We start from the raw sequence: 21411 nt of genomic DNA, 5'->3' as shown, positions 1-21411 counted from the left end.
CAGACACCACAAAAGGCATACTTACTAAATACTATACTAAATATTTATTGTTCAACCAATGTTTAAAGACCTTGATTGCTTAATTCTAACATTAGATTTTTCAAATAGTTAATACAATCTCCGAACTTCTTTTTTAATAGGGCTAAATAATGCCCCAGTGCTGATTTCGTTTCAGAACATAAAACATTTATAAAGCAAACATTAACGCTTAGTTCTAGCACAGCAAATACTTTAAGCAAAAACAGTGATTAAAATACCTTTTCAGAATATTGACAAAAACACTTTTCTTAAGGGGCGGAGTTGATAAGCCACTGAAAACAGACATATTTTTTTCTTCAAAGAATGTACGTTCATTTGTCAAATATGGAATATGATTTGAAAATCCCCAGTAAATGATTATTCAGATCTTTCAGCACTCTGATGGAGTAGATTTTTTAAATGTTCTTCTTCATTCAAGTGGTAATAGCCATTTTAGTTTTCCTCAGTTGCTTTCACAAATCCCGTCATCATCATTATGCTCTCAAACTGTGCTATTTATATCTATGTTTTCATCTTAGACTGTGCACATGATTAAGATATCACATGTACAAACAAAAACATTTAGTTGAATGTTTATATTCTTAAATAACATAATTGTAAAAGTCCTATAATGTAGTTAGAACATATAACATAGTTATTTAGCCACAAATAACAAGGCCTCTGATGATTTTGATAAAATATCTCCCCTTAGCAGATTCTGTCTGGCCCGACATGAGGTCTATGCATGTTTTCTCACACAGCCATGTGATGATGATAAGTCCCTCTCAGTCCCTGTTGGATTGTGTTGGAGAGAGACCTGTGCTCCTACTGCTGTAAGCCCATGAGCTACGACCAAAGATGGTGCTGGAGGATATGAAGATCAACTGCCACACTACTTGCTTCAAGGTAAACACTATTTAAATATTGAAATATTAACACCATATGCTAATATTTGAATGTCTGTGTCTGAGTGTGCGTACAGAGGCTTCTTTCTTCTTATCAGATCTACCATATTGTGATATGAATAGGTTACATTTGCACTACAAGATCCAATAATTGGTTTGATTGGATTACATCCAACCATCTCCTCATTAAGATTACCAGACTCTGTGTCTGCCTTGAGATAGAGACATACCCCAAGCGACTTACAGCTGTAATCGCAGCAAAAGGTGGCGCTACAAAGTATTAACTTAAGGGGGCTGAATAATTTTGCACGCCCAATTGTCCAGTTTTTGATTTGTTAAAAAAGTTTGAAATATCCAATAAATGTCGTTCCACTTCATGATTGTGTCCCACTTGTTGTTGATTCTTCACATAAAAATACAGTTTTATATCTTTATGTTTGAAGCCTGAAATTTGGCAAAAGGTCGCAAGTTCAAGGGGGCCGAATACTTTCGCAAGGCACTGTAGATACGGAAATGTATTGAGGTTGAAAACCTGTTTACATAATTAACATATTTCTCACAGGCATTCAGGCTACCAAAGTAGACCTACTGTAAGATACCCATAAGGTGTAAGAATTAGGGCCGGGGGGCTGATTTGTGTGTGCAATACAAAAATATAAATAAATCTTTATTAAAATTTGGACAGAAGTTACACAAAACAGTTTGGTGTTTTCTTTCAAGTATTTGTAGGCTATGCATTGTGTGTGCCAAATCAATTAAATGTGAATCAAAAGTATTGACATTAACCACATGGAAACAATGTGTTTGATACCGTTCCATTTATTCCCCATTCCAGCCATTACTTTGAGCCCGTCCTCCCAAATTAAGATGCCACCAGCCTTCTGTGTCACACACCCATATTGATCAGATCATACCTCGCCACACCCACAAAATGAGAAAACGTACCTCAAAGCCTTTTTGAAGAATGGTGCGCACCGTTTTAGGGAAACTGTAATTCAGTACAAAGTGACACGTAACGTAATTAAATTTGAAGCAAACTAAACGCACGCCAAAGCATGGGACAGATACCCCCCCATTCCAAAAAAAGGAGAACACCTGAAAAATCTTGATTTGTCCAAATGATCAGTGCCAAAAACAATCTGCCCACCAGTGTTATGATATGGATGATTTGTCGCCACAGATGGTTTGTTTACGTTTCTCTGTTGTTTATTAAGTTTCTTCTGTAAATAGAGTAGGCCTACAGCGACATCTAGTGGTCGTGTCGGGGACAACATTGGTTTGACAACTGTAGCATTGTTGATAAACCTAACTCTTTTCCTAACCTTAATCTCATTCTCCCAACCTGATAAGTTAATTCACCTGACCTGCTGCATTAGTAAAAAAAAAAACTTGCCACGTTAATTAATCTAACCTGCTGTGTAAACAAACCATCTGTGCCAACAAATCATCAGTATCACCGCACTGGGACAAAATGCCTCATTAGTCGTCGCATGTCACATTTTTTTTACAATATAAAACCTACACATACAAACGACAACTTCACCCCTGCCCAGACCCACCTACTCACACCCCGATCTCCAGCGCCCGCCTCAAACTGCACCATTTTGTTTCCATTGTGTTAATGTTAGATGATTGGTTGATATTAAGCATACGTTTTTTAAAGTATCATCCAACTCATTGGGTATCTCACTCCAACCTCATGTGCCATGTCTTGAAATATGCAGACAAACGGATTAAAAGTACATTTACATTGTAATTCTTCTGACAGCCAACTCTGCCCATCACTTTTGGACTTCATAGCATTCCCAGAAGGCATGGATTATTGAGTCATTGTTAATTCTACACTTAAGTCATGACTGTCATTGTGGTATACATTTTGTGAATGTTGTCTCTTGTGTGATAAATTGCACACATTAGTTTATATTGGATTAAGAGTACATTTTAATTAACTGTAATTGTGTTAGTTATGTTCCAAAACTCCATACTTCTTGTGACAATATCCATTTTTTAAATCTTGCTTCCAATAGTTTATATTTTTTTCTAAGAGATTGTCAGTTGGATAGGCTCTCTGCAAGGTTTTGCATATCTTACCTATCCTTTACTGACTCAAATAGGATTCCCTTAAAATTGCTCTGATGTCCAAAATACTTAAAATGAGAATTTCTTGATATTAAACTTTTTGAGTTGCATGTATTTGAAAATATCTACATTAGTCAGTCCAAAATTGCTTTTGAATTCTGTCATGGAAATAAATGTATTTGCTATTTCCAAGTAATTTACGGTTACCATGCCTTTAGTTTTCTGTGTGGACCAATTTATCTTTGAATTCCGAAAAACTATACAAGCATTGCTCCATAGGGTTGTGTTTTAGGGAGTGATAATGGTTCTGTAGAAAATGTTTTTAAAAAGTATCCATTATTGTTATAGAGTTCTTCACTATTAAGTTGTTAATGTTCTTAGCTTGACCCTTTTGAAAATAGACACAGATTCTGGGGATGAGCATGTACATCTTCAGTATGTACCCATTGTTCCTCCATATCAAATCAAAAATCGAATCAAATTTGATTGTTCGCATACACAGATGTTATTGCAGGTGTAATGGAATGCTTTAGTGCATTTAAATAACTATATGTCGCAAGTAAAAGCCCTGGGTGGCGAGTTGATACAATTCCAAGTCTGGAAGATTAGAAGATATAGAACCTTCCCTTTTATTCTATGAGTTTTATTTGCCCATTTAAAGTCTGAGCAAGTATACTTTTTTCAATAATATTTTTGGTGGGGTAGTTGTTCTAGCCCACGTGCAATGATGTGCAATGATTTCAGAGGGAAAAAACACTACCATTGTTAAAATTAATTCATTTGATATTGCAATATCACAAACCGATGTGGCAGTTTAACCATTACTTATTCCAGCTTTAAAGTATATATATGTATATATTATTATATTTTATTTTAGCCCTTTTTCTGCCCAATTTCGTGGTATCCAGTTGTTTTAGTAGCTACTATCTTGTCTCATCGCTACAACTCCCGTACGGGCTCGGGAGAGGCGAAGGGTGAAAGTCAAGCGTCCTCCGATACACAACCCAACCAAGCCGCACTGCTTCTTAACCACTGCGCCACCCGGGAGGCCTGAAGTATATATTATAGAGAGTACTAATGTTATTGTCCGCACTACAACAAATAAATAGTTAAATAAAATAAATGTTGTCTTTGAAATATATTATTAAAATACTATAGGTTTACGTTCATTCCTATGGAGAACTGTTCCGTCTGAGGAGTACCAATATGGCGGCCGGTGCCTTCAAAGACTCTTATTGTCCCTTTGAAATCAGCAATCCAGGGATTCTTGGTGCTTTCAAGACAACTGGGAACTCGGAAAAACGAGGTCAAATCGTGACGTCAGTGATCTTCAGTTCGGAAAAGCTGTGTAGTGCCCTAGCACAGCTGATTCAAATAATCAAAACTTGATGATGAGTTGGTTATTTGAATCGGGGGGTGATGATGCCCAAGTTCGGATGACCATTCAAAACGATTTTTCCCAATCAGAGCTCGTGTTTTTCCCGAGTTCCCAGTTATCTTGAACACACTGAAGTCGGAGGTCAGAGTTTTCTGAGTTCCCAGTCATCTTGAACGCGGCATAAATAGATCATTGGGCTGAATCTGCACACAGCATCACTACGAAGCACGTCTCAATGGTCGACTTACAAAGAACGACCCGACCGATCATTACGGTTACCGACCGTAGTGCGTGTTTGATTTTCTCTTTCTAAATGCGTGTTTTAACCAATGGAAGCGGAAGTGTTGAACCCCTAAATGATGGCGGACGTTAATGGCAACAATACATTTCAAAACGCGGAGCTCGAAGTGATAAAGCTTCAGGAGCTGGTCCGAAAATTGGAGAAACAAAACGAACAGCTCAGGACAAGAGCAAATTCAGTAAACAATTGCAACAATGGCCCACATATATTTCCAACCTCATCGGCCTGTCTGCACGGGAGTACAGCGTGTTCTGCTTCTAGTCTGGTTTTCTCGGCAAATTATTCAAATCCAGCACTATCGCATCCTTGTGCCCTTGGACCATACACTCCGTCCGAGGAACCGTTCTCCAATTTCAAACAAAACTCGGTATTTGATACTGATGTGGAGGATGCCACTGTTCTGGACGAGGTCGATATTCTAGACCTGGATACCGTACTCCCGGTTGGAGAGTCTGATCATAGCTGGTATTGATGCTGTTCTATTTTATTGACCCCGTTCCTACCATGTCTGTGCCATTAATATGTTTATTTGATATTTTATTCTGCCAGCAGCACAAATTATGACGTCATGTTAGTATGGTAATGAGGAAACCGTTTAAATAAAAGCCTGCATTTCAAAACATTGCAATGTGGATAACTCATTCAGAAGATATATATTTTTAATCAGTGGCCAATTGTATTGTGCAAGTAAAGGCAATCAGTAGATATTGTAGAATATGTATATATTTATTAAGACCAATAATAATAAACACTACTATGGTAACACTGGTATGTTGAGAATATTGGGCTGTAGAGATAACTTTTCTACCTGTCTCAGCTAAAGTGGGGTGGAAAATACTCAGTAGGGTCTCTAATAACCAAATGTGTGTAGTTTTGGAGGGGTACTGTGTCATACATATCCAGCAGTGCTCCGTTCTCCACCCCATCCATAGCCCTCAATAAAATACATTGCAATAGAGACAGTACTTGGGATATATATTGGCTTGTAGAGAGAACTTTTCAACCTGTCTCAGCTAGTGTGATGTGAAATACTCAGTAGGGTCTATACAAACCAAACATGGTTCATTTTTGAGGGGGACTTAGTCACACAGACTGCTGCTGGCTTTTCACTCTGCCCCTCCATAGCCCCCAATGCAATTTAATGTAGTAGACATTGCATGGGATACAAGCATTTCGCTACACCCGCAATAACATATGCTAAATATGTGCATGTGTCCAATAAAATTGTATTTTATTTTGGCTTGTAGAGAACTTTTTTACATGTCTTAGCTAAAGTGGGGTGGAAAAAAACTCAGTCTATACTAACCAAATAAACTCAGCGAAAAACAGAAACGCCCTCTCACTGTCAACTGCGTTTATTTTCAGAAAACTTAACGTGTAAATATTTGTATGAACATAACAAGATTCAACAACTGAGACATATACTGAACAAATTCCACAGACATGTGACTAAAATAAATGGAATAATGTGTCCCTGAACAAAGGGGGGGGGGGTCAAAATCAAAAGTAACAGTCAGTATCTGGTGTGGCCACCAGCTGCATTAAGTACTACAGTGCATCTCCTCCTCATGGACTGCACCAGATTTGCAAGTTCTTGCTGTGAGATGTTACCCCACTCTTCCACCAAGGCACCTGCAAATTCCCAGACATTTCTGGGGGAAATGGCCCGAGCCCTCACCCTCCGATCAAACAGGTCCCAGATATGCTCAATGGGATTTGAGATCCGGGCTCTTTGCTGGTCATGGTAGAACACTGACATTCCTGTCTTGCAGGAAATCACTCACAGAACGAGCAGTATTGCTGGTGGTATTATCATGCTGGAGGGTCATGTCAAGATGAGCCTGCAGGAAGGGTACCACATGAGGGAGGAGGATGTCTTCCAAATCAAATCAAAACTTATTGGTCACATACACATGGTTAGCAGATGTTAATGCGAGTGTTGCGAAATGCTTGTGCTTCTAGTTCCGACCATACAGTAATATCTAACAAGTAATCTAACAATTTCACAACAACTACCTTTTACACACAAGTGTAAAGGAATTAATAAGAATATGTACATATAAATATATGGATGAGTGATGGCTGAACAGCATAGGCAAGATGCAGTAGATGGTATAGAGTACTGTATATATATATGAGATGAGTAATGTAGGGTATGTAAACATTATATAAAGTGGCATTGTTTTAAGTGACTAGTGATACATTTATTACATCCCATTTTTCATTATTAAAGTGGCTAGAGATTTGAGTCAGTATGTTGGCAGCAGCCACTCAATGTTAGTGATGGCTGTTTAACAGTCTAATGGCTTGAGATAGTAGCTGTTTTTCAGACGCTCGGTCCCAGCTTTGACGCACCTGTACTGACCTCACCTTCTGGATGATAGCGGGGTGAACAGGCAGTGGCTCAAGTGGTTATTGTCCTTGATCTTTTTGGCCTTCCTGTGACATCGGGTGGTGTAGGTGTCCTGGAGGACAGGTTGTTTGCCCCCGGTGATGCGTTGTGCAGACCTCACTACCCTCTGGAGAGCCTTGTGGTTGTGGGCGGAGCAGTTGCCGTACCAGGCAGATACAGCCTGACAGGATGCTCTCGATTGTGCATCTGTAAAAGTTTGTGAGTATTTTTGCTGACAAAGCCAAATTTCTTCAGCCTCCTGATGTTGAAGCCTTCTTCACCACGCTGACCATTTCAGTTTGTCAGTGATGTGTACGCCGAAGAACTTAAAACTTTCCACCTTCTCCACTACTGTCCCGTCGATGTGGATAGGGGGGTGCTCCCTCTGCTGTTTCCTGAAGTCCACGATCATCTCCTTTGTTTTGTTGACGTTGAGTATGAGGTTATTTTCCTGACACCACACTCCGAGGGCCCTCACCTCCTCCCTGTAGGCCGTCTCGTCGTTGTTGGTAATCAAGCCTACCACTGTAGTGTCGTCTGCAAACAGTAATGCAGTTACTGTAACTCACAGCGTTGAGATTGTTTGCAATGACAGCAAGCTCAGTCCAATGATGCTGTGACACACCGCCCCCAGACCATGACGGACCCTCCACCTCCAAATTGATCCCCTCCAGAGTACAGGCCTCAGTGTAACGGTCATTCCTTCGTCGACAAACCGAATCCGACCACCCCTGGTGAGACAAAACCGCGACTCGTCAGTGAAGAGCACTTTTTGCCAGTCCTGTCTGGTCCAGCGACGGTGGGTTCGTGCCCATAGGCGACGTTGTTGCCTGTGATGTCTGGTGACATGTCTGGTGGCCTGCCTTACAACAGGCCACCAAGCCTTTCGTCCAGCCTCTCTCAGCCTATTGTGGACAGTCTGAGCACTGATGGAGGGATTGTGTGTTCCTGGTGTAACTTGGGCAATTGTTGTTGGCATCCTGTACCTGTCCCGCAGGTGTGATGTTTGGATGTACCGATCCTGTGCAGGTGTTGTTACACATGGTCCGCCACTGCGAGGACGTTCAGCTGTCCGTCCTCTCTCCCTGTAGCACTGTCTTAGGCATCTCACAGTATGGACATTGCAATTTATTGCCCTGGCCACATCTGCAGTCCTCATGCCTCATTGCAGCATGCCTAAGGTACGTTCACGCAGATGAGCAGGGACCCTGGGCATCTTTCTTTTGCCGTTTTTCAGAGTCAGTAGAAAGTCCTCTTGGTAGCGTCCTAAGTTTTCATAACTGTGACCTTAATTGCCTACCGTCTGTAAGCTGTTAGTGTCTTAACGACTGTTCCACAGGTGCATGTTCATTAATTGTTTATGGTTCATTGGACAAGCATGGGAAACAGTGTTTAAACCCTTTACAATGAAGATCGGTGAAGTTATTTGGATTTTTGTGAATTATCTTTGAAAGACAGGGTCCTGAAAAAAGCATGTTTCTTTTTTTGCTGAGTTTATGTGTAGTTTTGGAGGGGGACTGTGTTGTACATAACCAGCAACACTTTGTTCACCCCTCCATAACTGAGACCGGTAGAAAACTTCTCTCTCTATGGGCAATTCTGTATCCCATGTTAAGTACCGTAATTTCCGGACTATAAGCCGCTACTTTATTCCCACACTTTGAACCTCGCGGTTTATACAATGACGCGGCTAATTTATAGATTTTTCCCGCTTTCACAAGATTCATGCCGACAAAAAACTGAGCACCGTCACATAATGTGACGTAAATCGAGCGCGCTCAAACTTCCCATCATTCTGATTACTGTAGTAATTTTGTCACCCTCATCATGGCAAAGACACGGAGAAATGCATATGATGCAGCTTTCAAGTTGAAGGCGATCAATCTGGCTGTTGGAAAAGGAAATAGAGCTGCTGCATGGGAGCTTGGCCTTAATGAGTCGATGATAAGACGTTGGAAACAGCAGTGTGAGGAACTGACTCAGTGCAAAAAGACAACAAAAGCTTTCAGAGGGAAGAAAAGCAGATGGCCCAAAGTATTTGCAGCCACTCGACATCAGTGTAAATCGTGCATTTAAGGTGGCGCTCCTTGTTCAGTGGGAGGCTTGGATGACAAGAGGGGAGAAATCCTTCACTAAAAAGGGCCGCAGGCGAATAGCATCTTATGGTCAAGTCTGCCAGTGGGTCCTGACAGCGTGGAGCATTGTCAAAAAATCCACTATCATCAACGGGTTTCGAAAGGCTGGACTGCTGCGTGTTGAAGGGGCAGCAAGAGCTCAGCGGGGTATTTGCCTCCGGATGAAAGTGACGAGAGCGACAATGAAAACGATCCAACATCGGATGAAGCAATTCTGAGGCTATTCAACTCCGACACCGAAGGAGATGACTTCAGTGGTTTCAGTGCACAGGAGGAGGAAGATAGTGACCAAGTTCATTTGTTTCAATGTACCGGTAGGCACCTGCGGCTTATAGACATGTGCAGCTTATTTATGTACAAAATACATATTTTTTAATAATTCAGTGGGTGCGGTTTATATTCAGGTGAGCTTAATAGTCCAGCAATTACGGTATATTACAGTGTAATATATTAGGGGCTATGGAGGGGGTGGAGAACAAAGTGCTGCTGGATACGTGATCAATAAACTTTGATTTGATTTGTGTAAACTTTCAAATGTAATGACGGTATGAATAATACAATATTTAAAATAAAATACGTCTAATTACCCATTTATTTTTTCAAAGGTGGTATTAATGCTGTGGAAAACAGTTGTACTGCACTAGAGTGCTAAATATTTTATATTCCCAGTTTTGCATTTCTTTGTAGGTGGACTCTTATTTTGAAAAGTAAAATCGGCAATGGTGCTGCCAGCATAATCTCTTTCTGCTTGGAAAACGGTCATTTATATTTATATTCAAATAAAGCGATGCCAATGTCAACACCTCCTAAAGTTGAAAAGGTTGCCATTTTCAAACAATGTTGCAAATTGGCAGCTAACCTCCAATGAAATAATTTTGTTCGAAGTGGTAGCATAAATGTGAATCTGATTTATCCAATTGAAATACGTCATTAATTTTCCTGCACTGGCTACAAGTAGGGCTTACCTGTGAAATAGACCATGGTGTCAGCATGATTCCCTGCTAAGTTTAAGAAAAGATGATATGCTACAGATGTAGGATCTTAATTTGAGCCAGTTTGTTACAGCAGCAGGACGTGAATTATTATGTTGATTATAATAAATTGACAATTTTGTATGGGTTGATACATTTTTCGTTCAAATTGGAAGCTTTTTTAAACTCAAATACACTACGTTTGCATTTCCTGCTGTGCAGGAAAATCCTCAGCAATTTAGGAGTGATCAAATCAGGGCTCCAATGTGGCACAGCGGTCTAAGGCACTGCATCTCAGTGCTAGAGGCATCACTACAGACCCTGGTTTGATTCCAGGATGTATCACAACTGGCCGTGATTGGGAGTCCCATAGGGCAGCTTAGGGTTTGGCCAGGGAAGGCCATCTTTGTAAATAATCATTTGTTAACTGACTTGCCTAGTTAAATAAAGGTAAAAAAAATGTTTTTCAAGCTCTTGCATCTGTTCAAAGGCTATATTCAAACATTTGCCAAGAAGTCAACAATATTAGCCTATGTAAACTTCTACACTCGGCCAATGTTGTCAATCACCCTTGCTTTGATTCCAGTACATACCTTTTACATGTAAAAATCTTTGAGCATCCTGACAAGTGCTGTATAATCAGAATGTAGGCCTATTATTATTCTCTTCACAGTTGAAGCAGTGTGATGAATGTAAGACCATGCCTTCTGCTGTATTCTACAACCCATATAGTACACAGTAAAATCACAACATGTTAATTCAACTCCTAGGGAGTCAAAGTTAACCCTATTTTGGGGTTTATATGGTCCCACCCCCATTTTGTGTTAAAACTACTCTGACCATGGTGTTGATGGAGTTCAAATGACACTACAGTGGCTTGCAAATTATTCACCGCCTTGGCATTTTTCCTATTTTTTTGCCTTACAACCTGGATGAACCTTCCAATTTGAAGATGCAAAATATGTTTTATTGTGAAACAAACAAGAAATAAGACAAAAAAACAGAACAATTGATCGTGCATAACCAGCCACCCCCTCAAAGTCAATATTTTGTAGAGCCACCCTTTTCAGCAATTACAGCTGCAAGTCTCTTGTGGTATGTCTCTATAAACTTGGCACATCTAGCCCCTGGGATTTTTGCCATTCTTCAAGGCAAAACTGCTCCAGCTCTTTCAAGTTGGATGGGTTCTGCTGGTGTACAGCAATCTTTAAGTCATATCACAGATTCTCAATTGGATTGAGGTCTGGGCTTTGACTAGGCCATTCCAAGACATTTAAATGTTTCCCCTTAAACCACTCGAGTGTTGCTTTAGCAGTATGCTTAGGGTCATTGTCCTGCTGGAAGGTGAACCTCTATCCCAGTCTCAAATCTCTGGAAGACTGAAACAGGTTTCCCTCAAGAATTTCCCCTTATTTAGCATCATCCGTCATTCCTTCAATTCTGACCATTTTCCTAGTCCCTGCCAATGAAAATCATCCCCACAGCATGATGCTGCCTGGGGATGATGTTCTCGGGGTGATGCGAGGTGTTGGGTTTGCGCCAGACATAGCTTTTTCCTTGATGACCAAAAAGCTACATTTTAGTCTCATCTGACCAGAGTACCAAATCTCTGGAAGACTGAAACAGGTTTCCCTCAAGAATTTCCCCTTATTTAGCACCATCCGTCATTCCTTCAATTCTGACCATTTTCCTAGTCCCTGCCAATGAAAATCATCCCCACAGCATGATGCTGCCTGGGGATGATGTTCTCGGGGTGATGCGAGGTGTTGGGTTTGCGCCAGACATAGCTTTTTCCTTGATGACCAAAAAGCTACATTTTAGTCTCATCTGACCAGAGTACCTCCTTCCAAATGTTTGGGGAGTCTCCCACATGCCTTTTGGCCAACACCAAATGTGTTTGATTATTTTTTTCTTTAAGCAATGGCTTTTTTTCTGGCCACTCTTCCGTAAAACCCAGCTCTGTGGAGTGTACAGCTTAAAGTGGTCCTATGGACAGATAATCCAATCTCCGCTGTGGAGCTTTGCAGTTCCTTCAGGGTAATCTTTGATATTTTTGTTGCCTCTGATTAATGCCCTCCTTGCCTGGTCTGTGAGTTTTGAAGGGCAGGTTTGTTGTGGTGCCATATTCTTTTCATTTCCTAATAAAGGATTTAGTGGTGCTCTGTGGGATGTTCAAAGTTTCTGATATTTTTTTATAACCCAACCCTGATCTGTACTTCTCCACAACTTTGTCCCTGACCTGTTTGGAGAGCTCCTTGGTCTTCATGGTGCCGCGTGCTTGGTGGTGCCCTTGTTTAGTGGTGTTGCGGAATCTGTGACCTTTCAGAACATGTGTATATATACTGAGATCATGTGACAATTAGATTGCACACAGGTGGACTTTAGCTAATTATGTGACTTCTGAAGGTAATTGGTTGCACCAGATGTTATTTAGGGGCTTTTTTTTTTTTTACCTTTATTTAACTAGGCAAGTCAGTTAAAAACAAATTCTTATTTTCAATGACGGCCTAGGAACGCACCACTTTTCTATTTTAAATTTTTCAGATTTTTTTTAAACAAGTAATTTTTTAAATTTCACTTCACCAATTTGGAATATTTTGTGTATGTCCATTTACATGACATCCAAATAAAAATCCATGTAAGTTACAGGTTGCAATGCAAAACAATTGGAAAACCACCAAGGGGGATGAATACTTTTGCAAGGCACTGTAATTATGTGCCATGTGCGTATTGTTTTATGTCTTGATACCTCCAAAATTAAATGTTTAACTGTTACTTGTAAAACGACATTGGGGATTTGTTCATTTTAATTTCATTTTATTATTTAAAGTGGAACATGAATTGCATCATTCAAGTCACAAGTGTGTCCCGAAGTTGATGGGTTTATTGAACCCCCCCCCCCCCCCCCCCACTGTCTGGAAGTCACCCCCGGAGCCCGGAGTTTCAACGGAGGGGCCTCTGAGCCAGTTGGTAGGGATGAGGGGGTGGTTTGTGATTTACTGCCTGTCTCTGGTTACTTTTAGTGGAGTTAAAAGTACTCTGTTCCAATGAACTCCAGTTATCACTCCAGGGAGCGTAACACTCTTTTGAGGGTTAAGATAACTCCCAGTAGATTCAATTTAATAAAAAATAATCTATTTTATCAAACATGTAACACTGTAACACATGTAACGACTGTGTCGTTGGCTACCCAGGCTTGTGTATCCTTTTAGCCTGCCTCGCTATAGTTCAGCCTGGAGCTATCTGCTGACTGAAGCTGCTCATATACACTCATACACGTGCTGTGTGCGGTGTCTCTCAAATGGCACCCTATTCCCATTGTATAGAGTGCCATTTGGGTCACAGCCACTGACATGCTGACTGGTTAACCCATTTTCATCTGCTGAGGTGTAAAATGTAGCACACTTTCACGCAGCTCAATGCAGCGTTTATTGTTATCCCACACTCGCATCGGCTTAATTGATATTCTTCAGTCCATTGAACAGATCCCACCAGTTCTAATCTTTTATAATCGTGACCCAGTTCTGTCTAGTTATGTCTAAGAACTTGCAATAACTGTATTTTTCTTCTCTCCCACTCTGCCCTACATTGGAAATAGACATTGACCAAGATGTATGGTCTTTTACGGAAAGTGTACCACCCAGATTACTTCTAGTGCCAGATTAATGCTGTAGGGCCAACCTGAACCATACTGTGCTGTATTGGATATTTTGATTCCACATTGTCCAATGGTTCCAGCAACTATGGTTCATAATCAGGCCAGCACCGTATAGCTTGGCTCGGCAGTGTGAAATCGGTATGAGTGTGCCACAGTAGCTTATTACTCTGCACAGAATTGGTAGAAAGGGGATGTTTCTGGTTTTCTAGGATACAGTATTGCCCTGAAATGTTTTCCCTGAAAAACTTTAGGTCAGCTTACTAAAATAAGCTAAGATGTACTTTATTGCCCATTAACTTACAGAGAATGGAAGAGCTGCTGATCCTTCTTTTCCACTTGGGTGGGGAAAAGAGCATATGAGGAAGGAGAGGTTAGATTGAAATACTCATACTGACAAATAAGCACACACGCCAGGGTCAGTGCCGTTTCTTGGCAGAAGCAACATATGGGGAATTGCAGGAAATTAGCTTTAAAATGGAAACAATTTCTCTTCGTCCCTTTGAAAAATGTGTATAACTGCAAGAAATTTGCTTTAAAGCTGCAAATGTTTCTCTACGCATTCAAGAGGGGTGCCACTAAAATGTGTTGCTTGCTTGCAACCAAATCTCACTTAGGGTCAGGCACAGCACCCCTGGAACAGTTGTAGAGGGTTAAGTGCATTTCTCAAAGGCACAACGGCATCTAGTATGATGTCAGCAAACCTCTGTTGCCAGCTCACTACACCAGATTTTCCCATACGAATTAGGATTCAAACTGACAATCCTCTAGTTGCTCGCCCACCTCTCTAACAGCTAAGCTACCTGCTACCCTCTACTAACCGACTACTACGATTACTTACCATCCCAGTACTTATTTCGTAGCATCCTATAGTAAAGTATGTGTCATCAGCAGAGCTTTTTAGCAATCCAATGATTAGCCTATAAATTTCACTCAATGGCCACTTCGTTGAGCTGACCGACTGTTACAGTAACATGCTCGTTCATCTTTCCAGTAGTTTGTGTCTGGCTGCCCAAAGTCAATCAAATATTAGAATATACTACACAGCTCAATATATGATTCACAACTCAAAGTGTAGGTTTTAGCATTGAGGAGCTATTAAGAGCATTTGTATCACACAAATGCCAGGACAAATATATTACTGCATTAAATTGGAAAATGTCCTCTCTCGTTTAACTAAGGTCATGAGGCATGTAAAAGTGATGTTCAATAGCCTATATCAAAGAAACTCAAAATGGGAGATGATATTAATTAACAATAATTTTGATCCGAATGTTCAAATTGTCCAAACAGATCCGCAAGGTAGAGGGATTATTTTAAATATGTTAATGAGCCATAAACAGATTTGGCTCATTAGTCTATACAGTCCAAATACTGATGATCAACGCTTCTTTGAAAATATATCTAATAATTTATCAAACCTACAAGCAATACAAGACTCTATTATTATGGTGGGAGATTATAATACCGTTTTAAATACCTCAATAGACTGTAAATGTAATATCACTACAAGCTGTAACCCTAAAGGAAATCACAAATATCATGGATATATTGAAACTAGTGGATATATAAAGGTTTAAATACCCTGACTGTCATGCGGGACTCGGTGTGTGTGCAGGAATCAGACGCGGAGAGAGAGTAACGGAGTAAAGTGCTTTACTATTGCACACCAAACTGATAAGCCAAACACAATACAGGGCGCAGGACACTATACCAGACAACCCAAAATCACAGGGTGTCCAGTATAGAAAATAAAATACACCACGACCTAATATGTACACACGTAACAAAAGACAATCCCGCACAAAACAAGGGCGGGTCAAACTACTACAAACTACTACTACTACTACAAGCTAATTAAACCAAAATACACACAGGTGAAACTAATAAGACAAAACCAACAGACAAACGAAAAAGAGATCGGTAGCGGCTAGTAGGACGGTGACCACGACCGCCGAGCACCGCCCGAACAGGCAGGGGAGCCAACTTCGGCGGAAGTCTTGACACTGACTTAGTGAGATATGCATGGCAGAGCCTCAATCAAGCGGGTCGTCTTGACTACTTTCTCATGTCATTCTTGCTGGCAACCAAAAAATGTTAAGTGTTGATAGTGGACGGAATGCGGTCGGACCATCAAATAATTGGCATATACATTACTCTTACATAATTTCCATGTGGGCGAGGATATTGGACATGTAATCAAAGCTTTTTGGATGATAACTTGTTTTTAACTAGGACAAAATTAATTTATAACATACTTTTTCCGACATAACATAGGTACTGCAGATCCCCTTATTTTTATTTAACATTTATTAAATGGCAAGTCAATTTACAACAAATTCTTATTTACAACGTCCTAACCCGGACGACGCTGGGCCAATTGTGTGCCGCCCTATGGGACTCCCAATCACGGCCGGTTGTGATACAGCTTGGAATCAAACCAGGGTCTGTAGTGACGCCTCTAGCACTGAATTGCAGTGGCTTAGACTGGGACACTTTTAAATGTGCCTTTAGAAGCCTTGCAATTAAAAACTTATCTCTAAAACAAAAGCAATTCAGGTCAAAAGAGTCCATATTAACAAAGGAAACAGAAGGACCAATAGTAAAAAAAACAGTACCATAGAGGCACAGAATAAGTTAGAGGAAAAACAAAAAGGAATATCCCATTTGACCTGATTGCTTATGAACTTGCCTACACCTAGCGACCTGTTTTTTATTTAATTATATGAACAAAAAATATTATATTTAATTTGCAACGGCAAGCCAGACAACATTAAACACTGCCTATTTATATAATGAATTCATAGGGCAGAAATTATTCAATATTAAAGCATTAGACATCAGTCATACAAAAGGTATACTTAAATCTGAACTGGTTCTTGAGCAGATTAGTAAGAATGTCTCACCCCATGTTCAATAATGACCTTTTCCCCTTTATTCAGATTACAGCCTCTCACAGCCTTCGGGTTATTTGAAAATGAAAAAATATCGCTATTTTTAAAACGAGCCATAGAAAGTTGGTTGTAATTTCAGTTTAATCCACCAGAAAATAAATAATACGACAAATATTAAGGTAAACTATCTGGTCATTAAGGTATATCTCACTGGTCACGCCCAAAGCCAATTCCTCCTTTGGTCGTCTTTCCTTCCAGTTCTCTGCTGTCAATGACTGGAACAAACTGCAAAAACCTCTGAAGTTGGAGACTCATATCTCCCTCACTAGCTTTAAGCACAAGTTGTCAGAGCAGGTCACAGATCACTGCACCTGTACATAACCCATCTGTAAACACCCCATCTATCTACCTACCTCATCCCCATACAGTATGTATTTATTTATCTTGCTCCTTTGCACCCCAGTATCTCTACTTGCACATTCATCTTCTGCACATCTACCATTCCAGTGTTTCAATTGCTATATTGTAATTACTTCACCGCCATGGCCTATTATTGCCTTAACTCCCTTATCTTACTTCATTTCCACTCACTGTACATAGACATTTTGTTTTCTTTTATTCCTCTGTATTGACTATGTTTTGTTTATTCAATGTGTAACTCTGTGTTGTTGTATGTGTCGAATTGGTATGCTTTATCTTGGCCTTGTCGCAGTTGCAATTGAGTACTTGTTCTCAACTAGCCTACCTGGTTAAATAAAGTTAAAATAAAATAAAAAAAACTCATGATATCATATAAAGGACTGGTGGAGTTATGTCACACATGTAGTTAACAAAAATATTGGGAAATGTCTGCTCTACCCAAAATTACAACCAACTAATTGCAGCATTAACGCTAAAAATGGAAGAGGCAAGTGGAAGGACGAAAAAGTAAGGAATTATATGGGGGATACAACCATCACAGCTCAGATTTTGCTGCAAAGAGAAATAATCATTAGATAATTTGTTTTGGTACTGTCCATACAGTGGGGAGAACAAGTATTTGACACACTTCCGATTTCGCAGGTTTTCCTACTTACAAAGCATGTAGAGGTCTGTCATTTTTCTCATAGGTACACTTCAACTGTGAGAGACGGAATCTAAAACAAAAATCCAGAAAATCACATTGTATGATTTTTAAGTAATTAATTTGCATTTTATTGCATGACATAAGTATTTGATACATCAGAAAAGCAGAACTTAATATTTGGTACAGAAACCTTTGTTTACAATTACAGAGATCATACATTTCCTGTAGTTCTTGACCAGGTTTGCACACACTGCAGCAGGTAGGGGTGATATACAGAAGATAGCCCTATTTGGTAAAAGACCAAGTCCATATTATGGCAAGAACAGCTCAAATAAGCAGAGAGAAACGACAGTCCATCATTATTTAAAGACACGAAGGTCAGACAACCCGGAAAAATTCAAGAACTTTGAAAGTTTCTTCAAGTGCAGTCGCAAAAACCATCAAGCACTATGATGAAACCTGGCTCTCACGAGGACCGCGAGGATAAGTTCATTAGTGTTACTTACCAGACTCAAAAATAGCAGACCAAATAAATGCATCACAGAGTTCAAGTAACAGACACATCTCAAAATCCACTGTTCAGAGGAGACTGTGTGAATCAGGCCTTCGTGGTCGAATTGCTGCAAAGAAACCACTACTAAGGACACCAATAAGAAGTACAAACTTTCTTGGGCCGAGAAACACGAGCAATGAACATTAGAGCTGTGGAAATCTGTCCTTTAGTCTGAGTCCAAATTTGAGATTTTTGGTTCCAACCGCCGTGTCTTTGTGAGACTCAGTGTAGGTGAACGGATGATCTCTGCATGTGTGGTTCCCACCATAAAGCATGGAGGAAGTGTGGGGGTACTTTTCTGGTGACACTGTCAGTGATTTATTTAGAATTCAAGGCACACTTAATGAGCATGGCTACCACAGCATTCTGCAGCAATACGCCAAACCATCTGGATTACGCTTAGTGAGACTCATTTGTTTTTCAACAGGACAATGACAAAACACACCTCCAGGCTGTGTAAGGGCTATTTGAACAAGAAGGAGAGTGATGGAGTGCTGTAATCAGATTACCTGACCTCCACAATCACCCGACTTCAACCCAATTAAGATGGTTTGGGTTGGACCGCAGATTGAAGGAAAAGCAGCCAACAAGTGCTCAGCATATGTGGGAACTCCTTCAAGACTGTTGGAAAAGCATTCCAGGTGAAGCTGGTTGAGAGGATGCCAAGAGTGTGCAAAGCTGTCATCAAGGCAAAGGGTGGATACTTTGAAGAATCTCAAATATAAAATATATTTGATTTGTTTAACACTTTTGGTTAGTAAATTATTTCTCATGTGTTATTTCATAGTTTTGATGTCTACACTATCATTCTATGTAGAAAATAATAATAAAGAAAAGCCCTTGAATGAGTAGGTTTGTCAACTTTTGACTGGTACTGTGTAACATTTAACATTTAAGTCATTTAGCAGACGCTCTTATCCAGAGCGACTTACAAATTGGTGAATTCACCTTATGTATGTATGTATGTATGTATGTATGTATGTATGTATGTATGTATGTATGTATGTATGTATGTATGTATGTATGTATGTATGTATGTATGTATGTATGTATGTATGTATGTATGTATTTACAATTTTTTTTAAATATATATTTACAAAAAAATATATGGGTCATTGGAAATGGTGCAGACAATTACATTGATGGAATCCCAATCTATCTGCAATAATAAAGCTGATCTACCCCCCCTCGACAAAATAAAATATCTGTAGTCTGAATGATCAATAAAGGCTGTAAGTGTCACAGATTGGACCTTTAATACTTTTAGGCGTGCTCTTTATCCCACTTGTTTTATCAACACCCACAACCTTTCAAGGTATTAAAATGCCTATATTTATATGCAGAAAAGATATCAGAAAATCTCTCTTACCAGGTTGAAGTGGATATGAATACACAAACACTTTCTGCATTGAACACATTCCCAGTTACAGAACAGTGTTGTGGTTGTTGTATTAATTGCATCGACGTCTCCTCTAACACTATGCCCTGGGCTGTCTTCTCTATTTATTTTAACACACATGATTCATTCATCGTCCTCTGTTCCAGGCTGTATGTGTGTCCTAAGGCCAGGCTACGGGGCGAGTGTTTCCTTAGTCCCCTCCAGTGGAGCAGGCAGGTGCTGGACCACCCAGGCCCTGAAGTGGAGGTGGCCAAGAGGTCCCTGTGCCACAGACTGGAGCAAGGTAGCATACCTGAGACTGCCTTTTATCTGTCTGACTGCACAATTCACTTGTCTCACTCCTCTTTACCTGTCTGCACACATGCACATCTGTCTCACGGCTGTTTGATCTGTGATTACCTCAAGAAAGAGAGGATAGATAGATTTAATTTATTATTAAAACATGTACATACAGCAGGGACAGGGATATCAGAGACTTACAGGGCCTTCAGAAATAATGAATACCCCTTGATTTAATCCACATTTTGTTGTGTTACAGCCTGAATTCAAAATAGATTACATATATATTTATTTATTATATTTCTCACCCATCTACACACAATTCCCCATAATGACAATGTGAAAACATGATTTTAGAAATTTTTGTTAATTTATTGAAAATGAAATACTGAAATATCTGATTTAAGTATGTTTTTACACCCCTGAGTCAATACTTTGCAGAAGCACCTTTGGCAGCGATTACGGCTGTGAATCTTTCTGGGTACGTCTCTAAGAGCTTTCCACATCTGGATTGTGCAACATTTGCCAATAAAACGTTTAAAAATGATTCAAGCTCTGACAAGTTGGTTGTTGATTATTGCTTGACAACCATTTTCAGGTGTTGTCATAGATTGTCAAGTAGATTTAAGTCAAAACTGTAACTCGGCCAAACATTCACTATCTTCTAGGTTAGCAACTCCAGTGTAGATTTGGCCTTTTAGGTTATTGTCCTGCTGAAAGGTGCCAGGGTGTGTATGAAGGCGAAGTCAGGTGCAGGAGAGCAGAGTATGATTAAATAAAGTGCACTTTATTATAGTTCCAAACCGGGAGCACAACAAAACAAACGCGCTCAAAAAAACGTAACAATAAAGTAAAGCGCTTAACGAACATCACTTGACATGAAAACAATTACACACAAGACATGATGGAAAAAGAGTGTTAAATACAAGTAGATTGAATGGGAGATTGAAAACCAGGTGTGTATGAAGACAAGACAAATGGATATATGAAAAATGGAGCGGCGATGGCTAGAAAGCCGGTGACGTCGATCACCGAATGCTGCACGAACAAGGAGAGGAGCCGACTTTGGCGGAAGTCGTGACAAAAGGTGAATTCATCTTCCAGTGTCCGGTAGAAAGTAGACTGAACCATGTTTTCCTCTACGAATTTTGCCTGTGCTTAGCTCGTTCCATTAATTTTTCTATCCTGAAAAACTCCGTCCTTAACTATTACAAGCATACCTATAACATGATGCAGCCACCACTATGCTGATGGAGAGTGGTACTCAGTAATGTAATGTGTTATTGGATTTGCCACAAACATAACACTTTGTTTAAAAACAAGTTAATTGCTTTGCTACATTTTTTGCAGTATTACTTTAGTGCCTTGTTGCATGTCTTTGAATAT

At 39.9% G+C, this 21411-nt stretch overlaps 1 protein-coding gene across 1 annotated transcript in view; it reads left to right on the top strand.

Annotated features, from left to right (window-relative positions):
• Window positions 1–4581: 4581 nt before the first annotated feature.
• The window catches only part of LOC135519931 (SLAIN motif-containing protein 1-like), a 41749-nt gene continuing 24919 nt past the window's right edge, over window positions 4582–21411 (top strand). Inside the window, exons 1-2 of the mRNA XM_064945152.1 lie at window positions 4582–5146; window positions 19893–20029. Coding sequence (XP_064801224.1) covers window positions 4737–5146; window positions 19893–20029 — 547 coding nt within the window. The 5' untranslated portion in view covers window positions 4582–4736. The remainder of the gene's footprint in view (window positions 5147–19892; window positions 20030–21411) is intronic.

Source organism: Oncorhynchus masou, chromosome 29 (genome assembly GCF_036934945.1).
Source record: "Oncorhynchus masou masou isolate Uvic2021 chromosome 29, UVic_Omas_1.1, whole genome shotgun sequence".
NCBI lineage: Eukaryota > Metazoa > Chordata > Actinopteri > Salmoniformes > Salmonidae > Oncorhynchus > Oncorhynchus masou.
Note: the sequence above shows the minus strand (reverse complement) of the source record. Positions and strands in the feature narration are given on the sequence as shown.